Source organism: Onychostruthus taczanowskii, unplaced genomic scaffold (assembly GCF_017590055.1).
Source record: "Onychostruthus taczanowskii isolate IOZ18803 unplaced genomic scaffold, ASM1759005v1 scaffold10, whole genome shotgun sequence".
In the NCBI taxonomy this organism is placed as follows: Eukaryota; Metazoa; Chordata; class Aves; order Passeriformes; family Passeridae; genus Onychostruthus; species Onychostruthus taczanowskii.
In genome coordinates this window covers 4,451,330-4,467,728 of record NW_024496526.1, presented here as the reverse complement: position 1 = coordinate 4,467,728, position 16,399 = coordinate 4,451,330, and the positions used below count along the sequence as shown (strand labels likewise).

The 16,399-nt window shown below is 41.5% G+C and overlaps 1 protein-coding gene across 1 annotated transcript in view; it reads left to right on the top strand.

The window, feature by feature from the left end:
• Positions 1-7,187: 7,187 nt before the first annotated feature.
• The window catches only part of GYPC (glycophorin C (Gerbich blood group)), a 33,466-nt gene continuing 24,254 nt past the window's right edge, over positions 7,188-16,399 (top strand). The window contains exon 1 of the mRNA XM_041405741.1: positions 7,188-7,397. Within this exon, the coding sequence (XP_041261675.1) occupies positions 7,364-7,397 (34 nt within the window). The 5' untranslated portion in view covers positions 7,188-7,363. The remainder of the gene's footprint in view (positions 7,398-16,399) is intronic.

Below are 16,399 nucleotides of genomic sequence, written 5' to 3'. Positions count from 1 at the left end.
AAACCAAACAAAAAAAATCAAAAACAAAAACACCCCCCCAAAAAACCCGCCCAAAATAACCAAAAAAACCCCCCAAAACAAACAAACAAACAAACAAAAAACCAACCAAAAAAAAACCAAAACCAACCAAACAAAAAACAGAAACTAACAGAAAAATCCAAACCAACACTACCAACATAAAAGTATTGATGCTCTGCATGCAGGATATGATAACCACTTGCCACTTTGGGAATTATCTCCAAGAGCCTAAGGATTTGCAAGTGTTACAGTGAGGAAGCAGAGAAGAATACTCCCTGAGGGACCTTGGGAGGACTAAGGTCTGTTCTAATCTCTTGTAAGCCCTTTCTTCCCCCCACAGTGCCAAGTTATTTGTGGGATTCTAATGAACTCCATTAGGATTGCTGACTGCATCTTCTAGTTATTTAACTAATCACTTAACAAAGGAAGCAACCTAAGTCAGTAAACACAAACATCCTCATGACAGTTCAAACAAGTTCAAGAATGAAAGAAAAAAATATTGAAGTTTAAGGTTCTTTTAAAATTAAACCAACTCAAGTCACATTATTTATGAGAAAAATTAAGTTCAAGCCTCCCTTGGGCTAAGAATTTTGCGGAGTTATTTTTAAAGCAGTGATAGGAGCAGTGCTAAGCAACAGGGTCTTGGGGTCATCACACACATCCTTATGGAGCCCTAGTTTCATTCAGTGTAACTGTGACTTTACCACATGCCAGCTTTGTGCTCAGATAGTGGGGTTGAAACACAAAACTTTACTGAAGTATCTCTGAAGAGAAGAGAAGCACATGATTTTGCTCTTGCACTTATAGAAGAAAGTAATCTTAAACTGATGACTTTTTCTCTGGAGAGAATAGTACATGCAGGCTAAAAGAGCAAATGCCTCAGTGTTATTATATTTTAGGAAATACCATCAGCCAATCTGGCTGAATCTGTTTGGCTAAGTGTTGCTGCAAGGCGGGGAAGCAGACTCAGGAATGGATTTTAAGCACACACCCTTATCCAACACCTTTGTTGGATGTAACCCAGTTATTGCTTTGGCTGAAGCATTAGTGTGATTAGAAAGATCTCTGCTTTGGATGTATCACCTCTGTGCCTGATAAATCCAGGTCAGCCAATCTGGCTGAATCTGTTTGGCTAAGTGTTGCTGCAAGGCGGGGAAGCAGACTCAGGAATGGATTTTAAGCACACACCCTTATCCAACACCTTTGTTGGATGTAACCCAGTTATTGCTTTGGCTGAAGCATTAGTGTAATTAGAAAGATCTCTGCTTTGTACGTATCACCTCTGTGCCTGATACATCCAGGCTAGAAAAGGGTAGAAAAGAGGCTGAAGCCCTTGCTGAAGTACAGGAGATCCAATCTCCCAGAGAGCTCAGGCTGAGACAAGCCCATCATTACATTACATAAGGACAGGCCAGATGCTGTACTAACAACCTCTGAGAGGATTTTTCACCTGCACTTAAATAGCCACAAAAGCAAAATTTAACACTTAGGTAACAAAACACAGCAGGCTCCACATTTAGAAAGATCTCTGCTTTGTACGTATCACCTCTGTGCCTGATACATCCAGGCTAGAAAAGGGTAGAAAAGAGGCTGAAGCCCTTGCTGAAGTACAGGAGATCCAATCTCCCAGAGAGCTCAGGCTGAGACAAGCCCATCATTACATTACATAAGGACAGGCCAGATGCTATACTAACAACCTCTGAGAGGATTTTCACCTGCACTTAAATAACCACAAAAGGAAAATTTAACACTTAGGCAACAAAACACAGCAGGCTCCACAATCATCAGAACTCTTGACCTTCAATTTTCTGGCCACTTCGGAGTTATCACAGAATCACAGAGTATGCTGAGTTGGAAGGATCATCAAGACCAACTCCTGAGCATCCCCAAGAGGCACACAATGTGCCCAAGAGCATTGTCCAAACGCTTCCTGAACTCTGTCAGGCTGGTGCTGTGACTGCTTTCCTAGCTCGCCTGTTCCAGCGCCCAGCCACCCTCTGGGTGAAGAACTTTTCTCTAATATCCAACCTAAACTTGCCCTGACACAACTTCAGGCCATTCCCTTGGGTTCTGTCACAGGTCACTGCAGAGTGATCAGTGCCTGCCCCTCCTCTTCTCCTCACAGGAAGCTGAAACTGCACGGAGGTCTCCCTGCAGCCTCCTCTTCTCCAGGCTGAACAGACCAACTGACCTCAGCCAATTCTCACTCAGCTTCCCCTCGAAACCCTTCACCATCTTGGCTGCCCTCCTTTAGACACTCTCTAATATGCAGCAACTAAAAAACCCAATTTATTGAAATTATGCTACAGTAACACAGTCCCATCTGTGTAAGGAAGAGTAAAGGTTTTCAGTCAAACCTACACCAGATCCTCCAGGAATTACGACTTTCAGTGTTTAATTCTGCTTTGTGTGAGCAAGTCTTCCCTTTTGTTTTAAATTACAGAATGATTCACTTTATTTATCATTGTGTTCTTTTGTTATGAGAAATCCATGTGCCAAAGCCTGCTCTGATTTCTTAACTCAGCAAGAGATGATAGTATGATTCACCCTCTCCACATCTACCCAGATGACATTACCACTGTTCCAAATATGCACTATCAAACTGCATGTCAACATCCTGTTGACTGGGCTGGAGTCTGAGCAGATGTGCTTTCCAGTGGTGTTGGAAATTAGATTGGAGATGAGGCAGTGCCTCCAAGACATTCTGTGTGACCTTTGGACATGATGACACTACAGAGTTACAGACACACTGCACCACTGTCCACTGAACTCCTGACCTTACACATCTTCCCTCTGTGGTGTCATTAAATGAACCACAGTTCATGGAAAGCCAAGCACCAGGCTACAGGGAAGATGTAGAACTTCCTCATATTTCCATTTCACAGACAGATGGCACATTTTGAGAAGTATTTGCACTGTAGTGACACTGGAGGTTCCTCGGAGTACAGACACAAATGGAAAAGAGTTTGGCCCAAATAAACTAACAGATTAAGTGGGAACCTTAAACACAAACAGGCACACTACATCCTTTATCTGCAAATAATTGTGCAATAAGGTGAAGCAGGGGATATACGTGTTCCAGGGATAAGAATATATTCCAAAGGTTCAAGCAGAAGTCAGGGGAGTGGTAAAAATAAAGACAAATGCTTGGGATGCAAAGTAGGAAGGAGAGTTGATCTCTTATTTCCAGGGTAAACTCTTATCTTCTGGCCTTGTATGAGGGTCAAGAACTAGTTCAGTGTTATGAATGCAACAGAAAATTCCTCCTTTGTGTTCCAATTATTTCACAATCTTGTTGCACTTAAAGTCGCAGGCTGCATAGGCACCACATAAAACATAAGTTATATCAGCATCACAGTCCATCCTGGGTAATAAGTCTCTATTGATCCCATTTGCATTACAAAGGTTTCATTCTTGATGACTTTACACCATATCTGAGATGGTCCACACAGTCGCTGACAAATATTCCTTGCCTTTTCAGCAAAAAAAAAAAAAAAAGGGAAACAGAAAGGAAACAAGGTGGAGGGAGAACCCCACACACAAGATAACAAATAAATAAACTATTATTCCTTACAGAGATGGAAAGGAAGATAATCAGTAGAAAATATTATTTCAAGGGATGTGCAGAGCCAAATGCTTTCCTATGAAGAATCTCTCCTTTATGATTCAGCCTAGCAGTCAAATCTCTGCTTGTGCTTGACCTGCACAATGCTTCAAAATTTGGGATTCCACCCAACCTCACCCAGATCAGCAGCTTGGCAGGTTTAAGACAGCCTGAGGTGTGTAGCCAGCAAAGGAGAGGAGGAAGCCAACACCACCTCTCCTGCCAGCTGGCCAGGTGACCATGGCATGCAGCCCAGTGGGACACTGAGCCTCTGGTTCATCTGAATGTGCCCACCAGTGCTGTTACAAGGCCCACCTTGAACTCACAGCCAGGCACAACTGCTGCTACATCCCCTCCTCAAATGTCCAGATGGTGGATCCAAACACCTTCTTTGAAGCTTGCAGGCTGTGCAGGGTGGGCAGTGAAGGACATTATTGATAGCTTTCCACTCAGCCTCTTTCAATCTTGCCATTTCCTTTAGAGGATGAGATTACAGATTTTGTATTATGTTTTGCCATGAAAATCCATCAGAGAGAGGGATTTCTAGTGTGATGTCCTGTTGTTGCAAAGCATAACTTCCTGGAGAGAGCCTCCTTCCTTTGTTTTATTTATTTATTTTCCTCCGAGTGCAGCCTAAACCCTCCCTTCCTGTTGGGAACAACAGCTGCAGCATGCAGCATCAGCTTGCCAAGCCTGAATGACTGTGAAATATCATTTACCTTGAAGCAAGATAGCATCAAAGAGAACAACTATGTGGGCCTGACCATGCATTCACTACATAGCTGTGCTTAGGAGGAGTAGGATAAATTGCAGTATCGGAGGCAAAAGAGGTCCCACTTCTGAGCTAACACTTCTGGACCTGAAATTGCTGTCACATCTGAAATCACTACTGAGAAAAAAAGGGAATTTTCATTTCCTTACTCAGAAAAAGACTTTCAAAGGCTGGAGATGCAAAAGTATTCACCAGGGCAGGAAAGCAATACTTCTTCTGTAGGTTAATGGGAACACCGTGGCCTCAAGATCAAGTAATTGGCTTATGAAAACCACAGAGCTGACACAGATTTCCTAACATACCTATGTTATCCCACAGACCTGGTGAATCCTGTATGAATACCACAATCCTTAGATAAAAATTATTTTCAGATACCCTTCTGTTATCTTCTCCTTTTAACCCTTTTGGGGAGCTTTCAGGTTTTTTTGCCAGAAGCAACTGCTATTTAAAGATTACGAGACAGTTCAGTCAAATTGAAAATTAATGATTAATCACACATTTTCCCCACCAGCACTCTACTCCCATCTTTTGCTCTGGGTTCCTTTGTCGCCTCCTGTCCCACGTGATCAGTTGGCTGAGAGCACTGAGATGCTTTTTATTCAGTGCCCAGTCTCAGGCATGAAGCATGCTGGGCTGCATGGGGCTTCCCTTGACAACATCACATATTTCCCATTAATGATGAGTGGAAAAGGTCAGACAGGTCTTTTTAATGGCCTGTTTGAGAGCAAACAGCCTTGGGAAATGGCTCTCTGATTTCTGGGAACCCCAATCTATTCAATAAGCAAAGACAGAAGTCCCAAGAAAAGTGAAGATAGCAACACATTAAAGGCGACTTTCCCATGTGAGTTTGGATCTGCCAGAATCCTCCTACATAACTCAGGTATAACTCCTCCAGTGATTTTGGTGGGGGGAGAGCAGCTTTAATAAGAACATAGACAGATGCAGGAAGTGTTGCACAGATGCAGAGGGGTTGAGCACCAGGATGTAACAGTGCATGCCATTTTGAGTAGTCTGCCACAAAATTCCTAAGACAGTCCAGACCACTGGCTGTGACATAAAGCCATCACGACCACCATCCTTCACATCATCTGCAGCAGCTAGGGAATCTTTCCTCAATAGAAGTTCTGAAATTTCTTAGGGATCACGGAATCACAGAATTATACAATGGTTTGGGTTAGATCACCTAGTTACAACCCTCCTGACATCTTACACTAGACCAGGTTGCTCCAAGGCCACTCAACTTGTCCTTGATCATGATCATGAAAGATTTAAATGCAAAAACTTCACATGAAAACCATTCTCATGCCTTAGAACAGAAAGCCCCTATTTTACCTGTGCACATGGTGTTCCTTACACAGAAGAAGCAGTAATCAAAAACTTACCCATCAGAATTTTCATAGAGAAGCTATCAAGTGTAAATGAATGTCACGCTATGGAGCTAAAGCCAGTGCAGCAACGTCAGGAGTTTTTCCTATTATTTCCCTGTCTTTGTTTTGTGCCTTGCTTTGCTCTATCACTAAATGTTCCAGAGATCTCTACCACGAGCCCAGAATGTGGAAATGCTGACTGAAGTCATTTACTGCATCCATGTTCACAAACAAGCTGTTAGTTGCTGTTGGCATGTAAATAAGTCACTGTTCTTTCCATCCTATAGCTGTTAAATAAATATTGTGAGCCAAGTTCACGGCACTGGTTTCTTGTAGGAGGTCACTGAGATGATTTCACAGAAATATCCTGTGACAATTTTGCAAAACAGGATGGTCCCAGCCTGAATTTCATTACTCTGTTTTTTTCCACTTCCATCCTGATGGTGACTGTGCTTCTGCTGTCACAGGCAGGCTGTTAATTCATCCTGACTCCATAACCAACACCAGGAAAATGGAAACTTTGTCTCCTTAGTGTTTAAAGCATATGCATTAAAAATTGCTTGTGTTCTGGTGCAACCTAGGAGTCCTAGTCCATGTCAGCTACAGACAGGCTGTATATGCACACTTACAGTGACTACATGCCACTGACTGCAGCACAGCATGCAGACAGCCAAACAGATAGCTTTAAAAGGCAACTATATAAACAAGGCAGCTGGCACCCTAGTCCAGGCTGAAAAACTAGTAGTGAAGTATGCAAATTAACCTCTACAGCCCAATAAATACATCTTACTTATAAATAACAACTGCCTGTACATTAAAATAAAAATACAAAGACTAGTGAGAAACCAGGTGCCTCATCTTTATTACACCAATGGCAAACTGGAGCAGAGATTAAATGTTTTGCCAAAGGTGCCATAGGAAGCCTGTGTCAGAGCCATGACTGGAGTTACTTGTGCCTCAGCCTGTGCTGTAGCCACAGGTTCCTCCTTGTTTTGAGCACAGTGTAGATTCATGGAATATGCTGACGTAACTACTTTGACCCAGTAAATGCCATCCTCAATTTTCACCTGCTAAAAGGACAGAATCAGTCAGACTGAGAGGGTTAAGGGGGATGATAGGCAATGAAATTTGAAAGTCCTACTTTCAATCTTACCCACTAATGGTGGACATTTTAGGAAAAGGAGTCAGCAGCAAGTTTTGCACTTAAATAACATCAACAGCAGTGGATAGAGGTTTGGGAAGTGGATTTAATAGGTGTGTCTAGATTTGGCTAAGAATGAAAAGAGCATTTTCTTTCCACTGGTTGCTGGCTAATTTAGCAAAGGGGTGGAATACATCCAACTTGCAAAACTTGAATACAGTTACTGCTATCTGCAAATGGGTGCCCCTCCCCGCTCATGTGAGCTACACAGGCAAAAGAGAATGACACATGTGCTGTTTCCTTTTCCAGTTGTAAAGGGGTCAGGAGCCAGGCAAGGAGAGCCCGAACAAGAGGAGCATTTTCCTGGGTTCTTCCAGCTGTTCTGTTCAATCCCGCCGTCAGTTCTGAGCAGGGAAGAGAGACTGTCAACACAAATAAGCCATTTTTCAAAGGCGTAAATTATGAGTTCCCAAAACAATGCGACATCTCAGCCACGTGAGTACCCTTACCCCCTTAGAAAAAAAACAGTCTCAACATGTGAAAGAAATTGCCACAGCAAGCCCCCCCCCCCCCCCCCCCCCCTTACAATAAGAGTGGATTTATCAGTTCCTCCCTTAAGGAACAGATTGTCTAATGCATTTCATATGGGGGGGAAAAAAAATAAGGAATGCCTGAGACTAATCCTGAAGGAAAAAAAGTTGGGAAGAAGCTGTTTTCTTTCTTAATTCTTTGTGTTTGTGTGTGCGCGTGTGTGAGGGAAGGACTGAAACAGGCTCTGCAAACTCTGCCTCCTGAATAGGTCCAAGCAAAGTTAGCAACGTTTCCGCCTAAACCCCAGCTTAGAAAAGTTTCATTTGAATGTTTTTCCCTCCCCCCGCCTTCAGGAATGAAGTTATAGAGCATTTTGAAAGCGTACTGACGCTTTTCTGAGATAGTAATGGTGCTGCCCAGCTTGCGTTTAGAGTCTCAGGCTGTCTGCGTGTAACATGAGACTCAAGCCACAAACTGACAGTCTATATTTAAAGCCACAATGTGTTTCTGCTCCTGGAAATTTAGAAACATGGGCTTAAGGACAAGCAAATTGGTTTTTCAGCAAGAGAGGGTACAGGAGGGCAAGTCCTCTGTTTGTGTAACTCTGTATATTTCAGTAAATTTTAAAAAAGAGAATTTGGCCCGAACAGTGAAGTGAGCACAGAGGCTCAGCTGCACTATGTTAATGCTCATTTTGGGGCAGCATTAGAAAGAAGGGTGAAGGAAAGGGGGTGGATTATGATTTGATCAGCTGCAAAAAACTCTTGAGTTTTTGGTGCTGCAATATATATATATATTTTTCTTATGTGAAAAAATATAGTGATAGGATTTAGTGTGATCTTTCTTGTTTTAATTCAAGAAAGTACTTCTGTTTTATTTTTAATAAATAAACTGCCAATAGCAGAATTGTTTATCAGACCATGGCATCAGAAATGAAGGCAGAAAGTACAGAGAGCTCTGCTGGAAGCAGCCTGCAGTTTAGGGTTTGATCCAGATACTGCTGGTAAGGATATTTGTTCTGTATGGCTGTAGACACTGACAATGTTTCCCAAGCTTTGAACGAGGCAGCCTGATCCAGCAGAAAAGACACAGCAAGCAGAATCTCTGGAATCCCAACCAGCAATTTCTAGTTACCTTTTAGTCCTTTTTGCAGATTCTAACCAACAAGAAAGATTAGATGTTACCTTTATATTTTTTTCTACTTCATTCTGCAGTTTACAATATTATAGCTTGTTTTCTGTTGCAGCTTGTTTTCTGTTAGAGCCAGGAAAGATACAGGCAGGCTAATTCAGCGTTCTGAGAGCTTGGGTTTGGCACAGCTTGTGAAAATTACTGCTATTGGTGCTCTCCAAGCATGTCCAGGAGGGTGGTCATGACTCACTGAGGTTATTCTTGTGTATTGTGAAATATCAACAAGGGTCCAGACCCAATCTTGTACATTTAGTGACAGGCTTGGCCAAGTGACACATCCAGGACCAGCTCTACAGTTCTGACTACATCACAAACAACCTCTCTGGCAGACCCAGGTTGTCAGACCCCACAGAAGGCCCTAGGGGGAAACCACATGAGGAGTTAATGCCCCTTGGGGCCTTTTGTCTGCTCGTAATCAAAAAAGACAAATGCATCAGGTTCTCCTGGGTTTTTTTCCAATATGTGGACAGGAATTCTCAACTTGAACTATTTTAAAATCATATTATTCTCTCCATGAAAATAAATTGCTTGCAATCCAGCTAGGAGTATTCTGGCTGAAAAATAGTTATGATATATTGTCTTTGGTTGGGGGTTTTGATTTAGTTTTTTTGGGGGTTTTTTGGTGGGTTTTTTTGTGGTTGGGTGGTTGGTTTGTTTTTTTGGGTTTTTTTTTTTGGGGGGGGGTTTAAATTAGGTGGATAAAATTTATAGATTTGGAACAAAAGTTAAAGGGAAGTCTGATAGTATCATATTTCTGTATAATGTGCTTTTGGTGCATTGATAATGGTCGAAGTTTTGAGGGAACGTCTTTGGGGAAAGGGTCTTATTTCCTAGTAAAACTCCTGCTAATTTTGCAAGAAACAAGACAAGAAACAATTGAAAGTTCAGTGTATTGACATGGACAGAACATGTTTGCCAGAGAGGCAGAATAAGTGGGAAAACAAATTTGCTTCATAGCCACAGTGAAAATCTTTGAGATGGGTGTGAAAATGCTTAAAATAATCATCAAAAACTTTCTGATACATACACTGAACATAGGAATTCTTTGCTGAATACCTGCAGGTGAGACCACAGAGCAGCTGCCAACTGATGTAAACTGAACAGTGTTAAGTTACCTAATTGCTCATGTACTTTGCTTATCTCCTTGTATTCACCCATGGCTGATAAGGAATTTTATTCATTCTATAAATGCAGTATGATCCTCTCAATCCAGGGGGGATCACGTACTGTTTCAGATTTTAAATATTCAACTTTGTGTAGTCTGTAAATGCATTCTGCTCCTATATGGGAATGCCCCGTCTTCTCACCTTGGGCACTTTCCATGCCCAGCTCAGATATCCCCCTGATATGTGAGTGGGCTCTCTGTACACATAACAGAGGTGAGGGAGACAGTAACTCTGTGATGAATTTGCTTCCTGCTCACATGTACAAGCAGTAGCTGCCTGACTTAACCATGAAACCTGAGGAACTCCACAGGTTTGGCAGTCTCAATTCAGATGGCAGCTTTTGCCCTGTTCCTGTTAGACTGCCGTGACCCTATTTTGAGGCAGTGGGACAGCTCAAATGAGGTGAAGGATTAGGACAATAAACGTCACCAAGTCAAAGGTTCAACCTGGGGAGGCAGTGATGTGTGCAACACCATCTTTATGGGTCAGAGGTAGTCACCCCTTTGGAAAAGGTGCTCTGAATTTACGGGATTTCATCTGTATCCAGCAGGCTGGGAATGTTTATCTGGGGTCTCTTATACTCCAAATGCCAGCTGTCAAAGGAGTTAGTGGTTAAGGAGAACAGTTTGTGGAGGATTTTCTTCCTCATCACCCATCACAGATAAGGTCCTCTTCCTGGGGGGATAGGGAAGCAGTGTGATGTATGCAGCCCATAAGAACTGGCCCAAAAGGAAACCAAGAAGCAAGGCTGGTTGTCAGGCCGTGCCCCAGCTGCAGTGGGAGGAAGAGGGGGAAGAAAAGAGTGAAGCAAAGCCTCCTTGAGCTGCATGCACTCCCTCTGCATTGCCAGCTGTCCTCCAGCAGTAACCCAGGACTGCCCTGCTCCGGGGAGCAGAGTTTGGTGCTGCCTCTCTTTTACAAGCAGGAGGTCTTGGCTTCATCAGCCCAAGCTTCTCCACCTGCCCCAGGGACAGAGCTTCTGGGAAAATGAGTCACAGATGTATCTGTCCCCTCAGAGAGGCTGAGACCTTGCAAAGGTGGCCTCAGATAAAGGCAGAGTGACTTCTGGCTGTGAATGGGGAGCGTGGTTCTGAGAACAGCCTTGCTACATCTTCAACTCATAATGAGATATATTTTGTGGCTGCAAACTGCTTGTTTTGTATGTTCCTGGAGCAATACCACTTGCCTTTCACACAGGGCTTCTGAAAAGCCTTGAATGAACCCTTCAGGTTTTTAATCATGTTATTCACACCTTGGCAATATATGTGATTTCATTGACCTTAATCAACAGAGGTGTTTGCCTGTGACAGTAAGTGATAAACAAAAACAGAGTCTATTATTATGAAAATCTTGTCTTCACTGGTAAACCTGTGAGCATTTATACAAAAGAAACCTACAGATTATAATAACCTCTCATTTTTAGCACAGAAATCTCAAAACAAATCCTACAAGCATTGATGCAAATTGAATGTCTCTGCTTGTATGTTTGTTTGCTACCACTGTGCATATGAATTGGAAAATTTGGCTTTATACCCCAGGGCTCTCCTGACACCCTCATTGTCTGACATATTTATGTGAAAGTCTGGGAATTGAAAGGCTCAGAATGCACCTAAAATTTCAGTAATTAACAGTAGAAATGTTGGCAAACCACAAAGCTGGAGAGAATAGGGAGGATGTCAACCCAAATAGGAGTCTGCTGTTTTAAAATACACAATTTTCAGCATTGCTGGCCATCATTAAAAAAAAATACACAGTAGATGTTAAAGATTCAGGTTGTGGCCAGTTGTGTTCTTAAGCCTGTTAATATTATGGAATTGTGCAGTGTCTGCATCTCATTGCTGATACTGCTGCACCTTTCTTTCTAGGCTCTTGTGTAATATACCCTGTATGCATAGCTGTTCAAATGACTGAGTCCAATCAGCAAAGTCTTTTGTAAAACAGGCTTTCAGGACTGCATTGTCTAATGAAAGTCTGTTTGTGTGTGTTCTCTGTGCAGTGCCTGCCTCTATTGTTGGGGAGGGATCAGTATTCCTATAGCGTAGAGAAATTCAAGCCAACAGAGGGACCTGATTGTACTAGGTGCTGTACAGTCACCTCTTCTTCAAAAGGCTGGTAAAGAGGAGAGATTACAGGTGGGAGAGAAATTACTGCTCTCCATGGACACTGCTGGTGCAGCAGCTTTTAGCTGGAAAAGCTGGTGAGGTAGAAGTTGTTTTGATTCCAGTAGAATCACTGGTGCAGCAGCTCTTTGCTTCCCACTGCCTAATTCTGTAATGCATGCTCAGGAAAAAAAAACATAGAAGTTATTTAGCAACCGGCCTGCTTGTTTCCCACAGAAAGATCAGAAAACTTTCGAAAACAGCATTTGATATGAGTAGGAAGATTGTTTACAATTTTTTGCTTCACATACAAGTTGTGATAGAAAATGCACGAAAAACCCAGATGCCACAGTGACAAGAATATAGAAACACCTTAGGAGGGCAAGTATTTGGGCAGAAGACAATTGTGTTTAACTTCCTTAATTTTCTAAGTCAGATGAATTTGACAGCATTACTCCAGAAATGAGTAGATAAAAAATTCACCAATTGCTAAGCATTCTGAAAAACTACTTGGAGAATGGAGAAAAGTGTCACTTGGAGAAATCAGGCTTTGTTTGCCAACAATTTATGAACACGAATGGATGAAAGGCTTCTCTTCTCTGGATAATTTATTTGTAACTGATAACTGCATCAAGTACCAGCACTGCAATGCTACAACAACAGACATGCAGCTCATAATTTGAGGCTGAAATAAGATCTGGACTCCCCTGTTTCTCGAAGAGTCAGCACAGTCTAATTCACACCAGATTCCTATCTCTGCTATGTTAGCATGGAAATCAAATGCACTGCCTGTGCTAAACTGATCCCTTATTGCAGATGTACCTTGCACATGTAGTTTCACCAATGAGACAGCTGGCTAAGTGATTTTCCTCTTAATTAATCATCTCATATGCAAAGGACGCCAGTTTCTCATATCTTCTTCTCTTCTGACATATGTTTCACCACAGGGTTCTTCCTGATGAAGCAGAAAACTTCACTAAAAATCTCAATGGGTTAAACTTGTTCTGCTGCATTAGAGTTTTAAAGTGATTTTTCTTTCCTTTCCTCTGCCTCTCTTTTTCATCTTAAGAGGGAAAAAAGAATTCAGTTATTTCATGAGGGTCTCTACCTCTTTTTTCTCCAGATAAGCCATGAAACTGAGTTAAGCTTTTTATCAGTAGGTTGCAGGGGGCCATTTGAACACACCCTGAGACAGTTCTTTGTTATTGTGAGTGATAAATGCCTATTTTACTGGGGACTGCATGTTTAAAATACCTAGTTTTATGAGACAGTCCACATCATACAGGACATGTGTGACTAGTTCACAGCCATACAGAATCAGACATCAAATCATGACATAATGTGTAGGTATTTACAGTTGTGAGCAGAAACTCTTTCAGTAACACCAAACCTAGAAAATGAGTTTGAATTCTGTCTGTTCACAGCTATATATACACCCAGAGTGTATGTATATACAATATACCTTATATCTGTGTGCATACATATACAAAGACATGTGTATTTATGTCCACCATCCTTTCCACTACTTATATGGCTTTATTTGTTCAGATTTATATTCTGCTTCTAGCTCATCTGTGCTGGGAGAATTTGGTAGCTGCATCTTTAGGACAGTTTTCTAGAAATGCTGATCATATTAGTATATTCATACCAAAATTAAAGTTATTCTTTAAAAAAACTACCCTCCTTTGGAAACAAAATACTTATTCAAGAATCAATTCAGTTGTATTACATAATTCTGTGGCACCCTCAAACAGTTGAGAAGATTAATTTATGCTGGAAGAGATTTTACAGAATTGTTATTCCAGTTTAACTTTTTTTTTTTTTTTTTTTTTTTGGTAAGTAAACTTCTCTGTTCATCTCATTTTCTTTGAAAAGTGTTCTTACTAAGACAAAAGTAAGATGCTTCTTGTCTGTTAATTGGATGTTTCAAAAATTTCAGTCACTTAAGAAGGGATGAAAAAGCAGGTCTTCATGGCTGACTTTAGATAAACCAAACAATACTTAGGTGAGACAAATAGACCACAAATCAGTTAAACACAAGTGATTAAAGAGTTACCTGTATGAATGAGTAGAGGGGGAAAAATATTTTTAGTGGATGGTGAAGAATTACCATAAAAATGTAGTAATTTAAGAGTTTAGGAAACTTGTGTACATTTTCAAAAATTCTGATGTCTAAAATTACATGCTGGATTGTTGTATTTTATTTCTGTCTTCTAGAATGTATTGTTGAATTCTGCTTTCACTATTTTCTTGGCATGTATTAGGGCTAGAAGTTTACCAATTTATTATGAAATAGTCTAGTCTTTTTATTTCCTGGAACTTTATAACCCGCACTCATGAGCTAGCTGAGGTTGCTCTTCTAACTGTCAATGGTTCATGCAAGTGTAATAAGCACACTCCCAGTCCCATCCAACAAAGCAAGCAGGAAATTAAATCCTTGATGCATCTGTGGTCTCTCTCACACCTGCTCTCTCATGTTTAGTTCAGATATCCTCTGCACCTCTTAGTCCTACCTGTCTGTCCCTTTCTTAGCCCACACATAAATGGCCATCTCTGAACATATGAGAGACAAACAGGTCCCAGCTGTTAAATGCCATTTCCCCCCTTCTCTCAGGGACCTTCCACTGTGCTGCCAGTGGGAAGGAAGAAAAGAACAGGTCAGGAAAACATAGATCTTTCCCTGTCACCATCTGGGCTGAGGCTTTGTTTCCTTTGGGTGTTGCCCTCTCTTCTGCGCTCCCTCTTCTCTATTGATTTCTCTTTGCTCTCTCATCTTCACAGCTTGCTATCAAACAACACCTCCCCTCTCCAGATCTTTCCTCTCATCACATAGAAATTTTTATTTACAACTGGGACATGGTTTTTACATTGTGAATCGCATGATTGGGAGAGATGATTATTGTCTGTCTCGCTTGAATTTCCATAATTACATCAATAGCCTTTGATTTTTTGACTCTATTGCAAAAAAAAATCCAGTTTTCCCCACACTGAACTCATAGGGACCTCTTTTTTTGGTTTAAAGAAGCTATGTTACCAGTCACTAATGGCAATTAAGCTTTTGGTGGAAAGAGGGGCTATACACAAAATTTGGCTGTATCTCTCTCTACAAAAAACACTGAATAACATGTTGAGTACACCAGGAAGCAATTCTGCAATTGGGAACCAAGTCCCAGTTCCCCTTTGCTTTGGGGAAAAAGGGGTTTTTCACTCTTTTGCAAAACCAATCAGTGTGCTCTGAACACTGTCACTTTTCCTGTTACTCAACCTATCCCTGCTCCGGTCATGAAGAAGTGTGGAGTGAACAACTTCTACTAACATCACCAAAGCCAGGAAGAACACCACCAGGTCAAGGAGAAGAGGCCCAGGTTGGCTGGGACTTTGAAAAACATGGTCTAGTGGAAGATGTCGCTGACCCTGAGGGTGTGGTTGGAAACAGATGCTCTTTAAGGCCCCTTCCAACCCAACCCATTCCATGATTATATGATTCAAAGGGTGCTTGGTAGGTCCTTCTCATGAAGGCTGTGTCCACCTAATGTGAAGAAATGAAATCTTTTGAAACCTTGCTGATTGCCTCTGGCACTTTACCATCTCCCACTAAGAGCTGTCTACTCATCATACCTACAAGCGATAGGTAGTGACTAGACCCACAAACATCCTTTAAAAAGTGAAAAATACCCTTCTCTCTTACCTTTTCTATAACTGAATGGATCTGGTTCCTCACAACACCTCTTACCAAGTCAACCATCCCACACCCTGACCCAGGAACCCAGATCTGATTTGTGTTTGCTGTACAGGGAATAATTTGAAATTACTACAAATCCAAGCCATTTCCACAAGGGTAGTGACACATGGTGACTTGGCATGGTGAGAGATGGAAAAATGATCTTGTACAGCCCCAAAAGTAGCTGGTTTTTCATACCTGGTTTTTCATAGCTTGGTTATCTTTCTTCTGTCTGAAGCTCTCCTATTAATGTATCCTTCCTACTCATGATTAAGCAAGCTTTTCACTCACATCCTTCCCATTTCCTCTTGACAAAAAACAGTCTTCTTCTTCTTCTACACATTGCAAAAGTGTATTCTTTTTAAGTTGTTTAGTCTGTAAATTTCTCAGGGCAGAATGATCTCTCCCTCCATCTCTTTTCTAAACAAGAATCACCAAATAATTATTTGACATTTCAGTGCTTATGTGGTGCTGACCACATCTGTCTTCCCAAGTTACCTCATCAAGTTGCTGATTCTGGATAGAGATTTCAGCCTCCTGAAGCATGAAGATAAAATGCAAAAAACAACCTTAGGTATGACATCAACTGGTAATGCATATCAAGCTGGAAGGACTTTAGGGATTTCTCCTTGAAAACATTTTTCCCCTAAGCACATTTATTTGTATTCTCTGAGATAGTCTCTAGACTGTGGAGATCAAAGAGAGCTGGGAATCCAGCAGGGTTTTTAAGTGCATTAAAGGTACCGTGTTTCAAAGCCACATGCCTGAACATTTAAGCATCATGGAAGA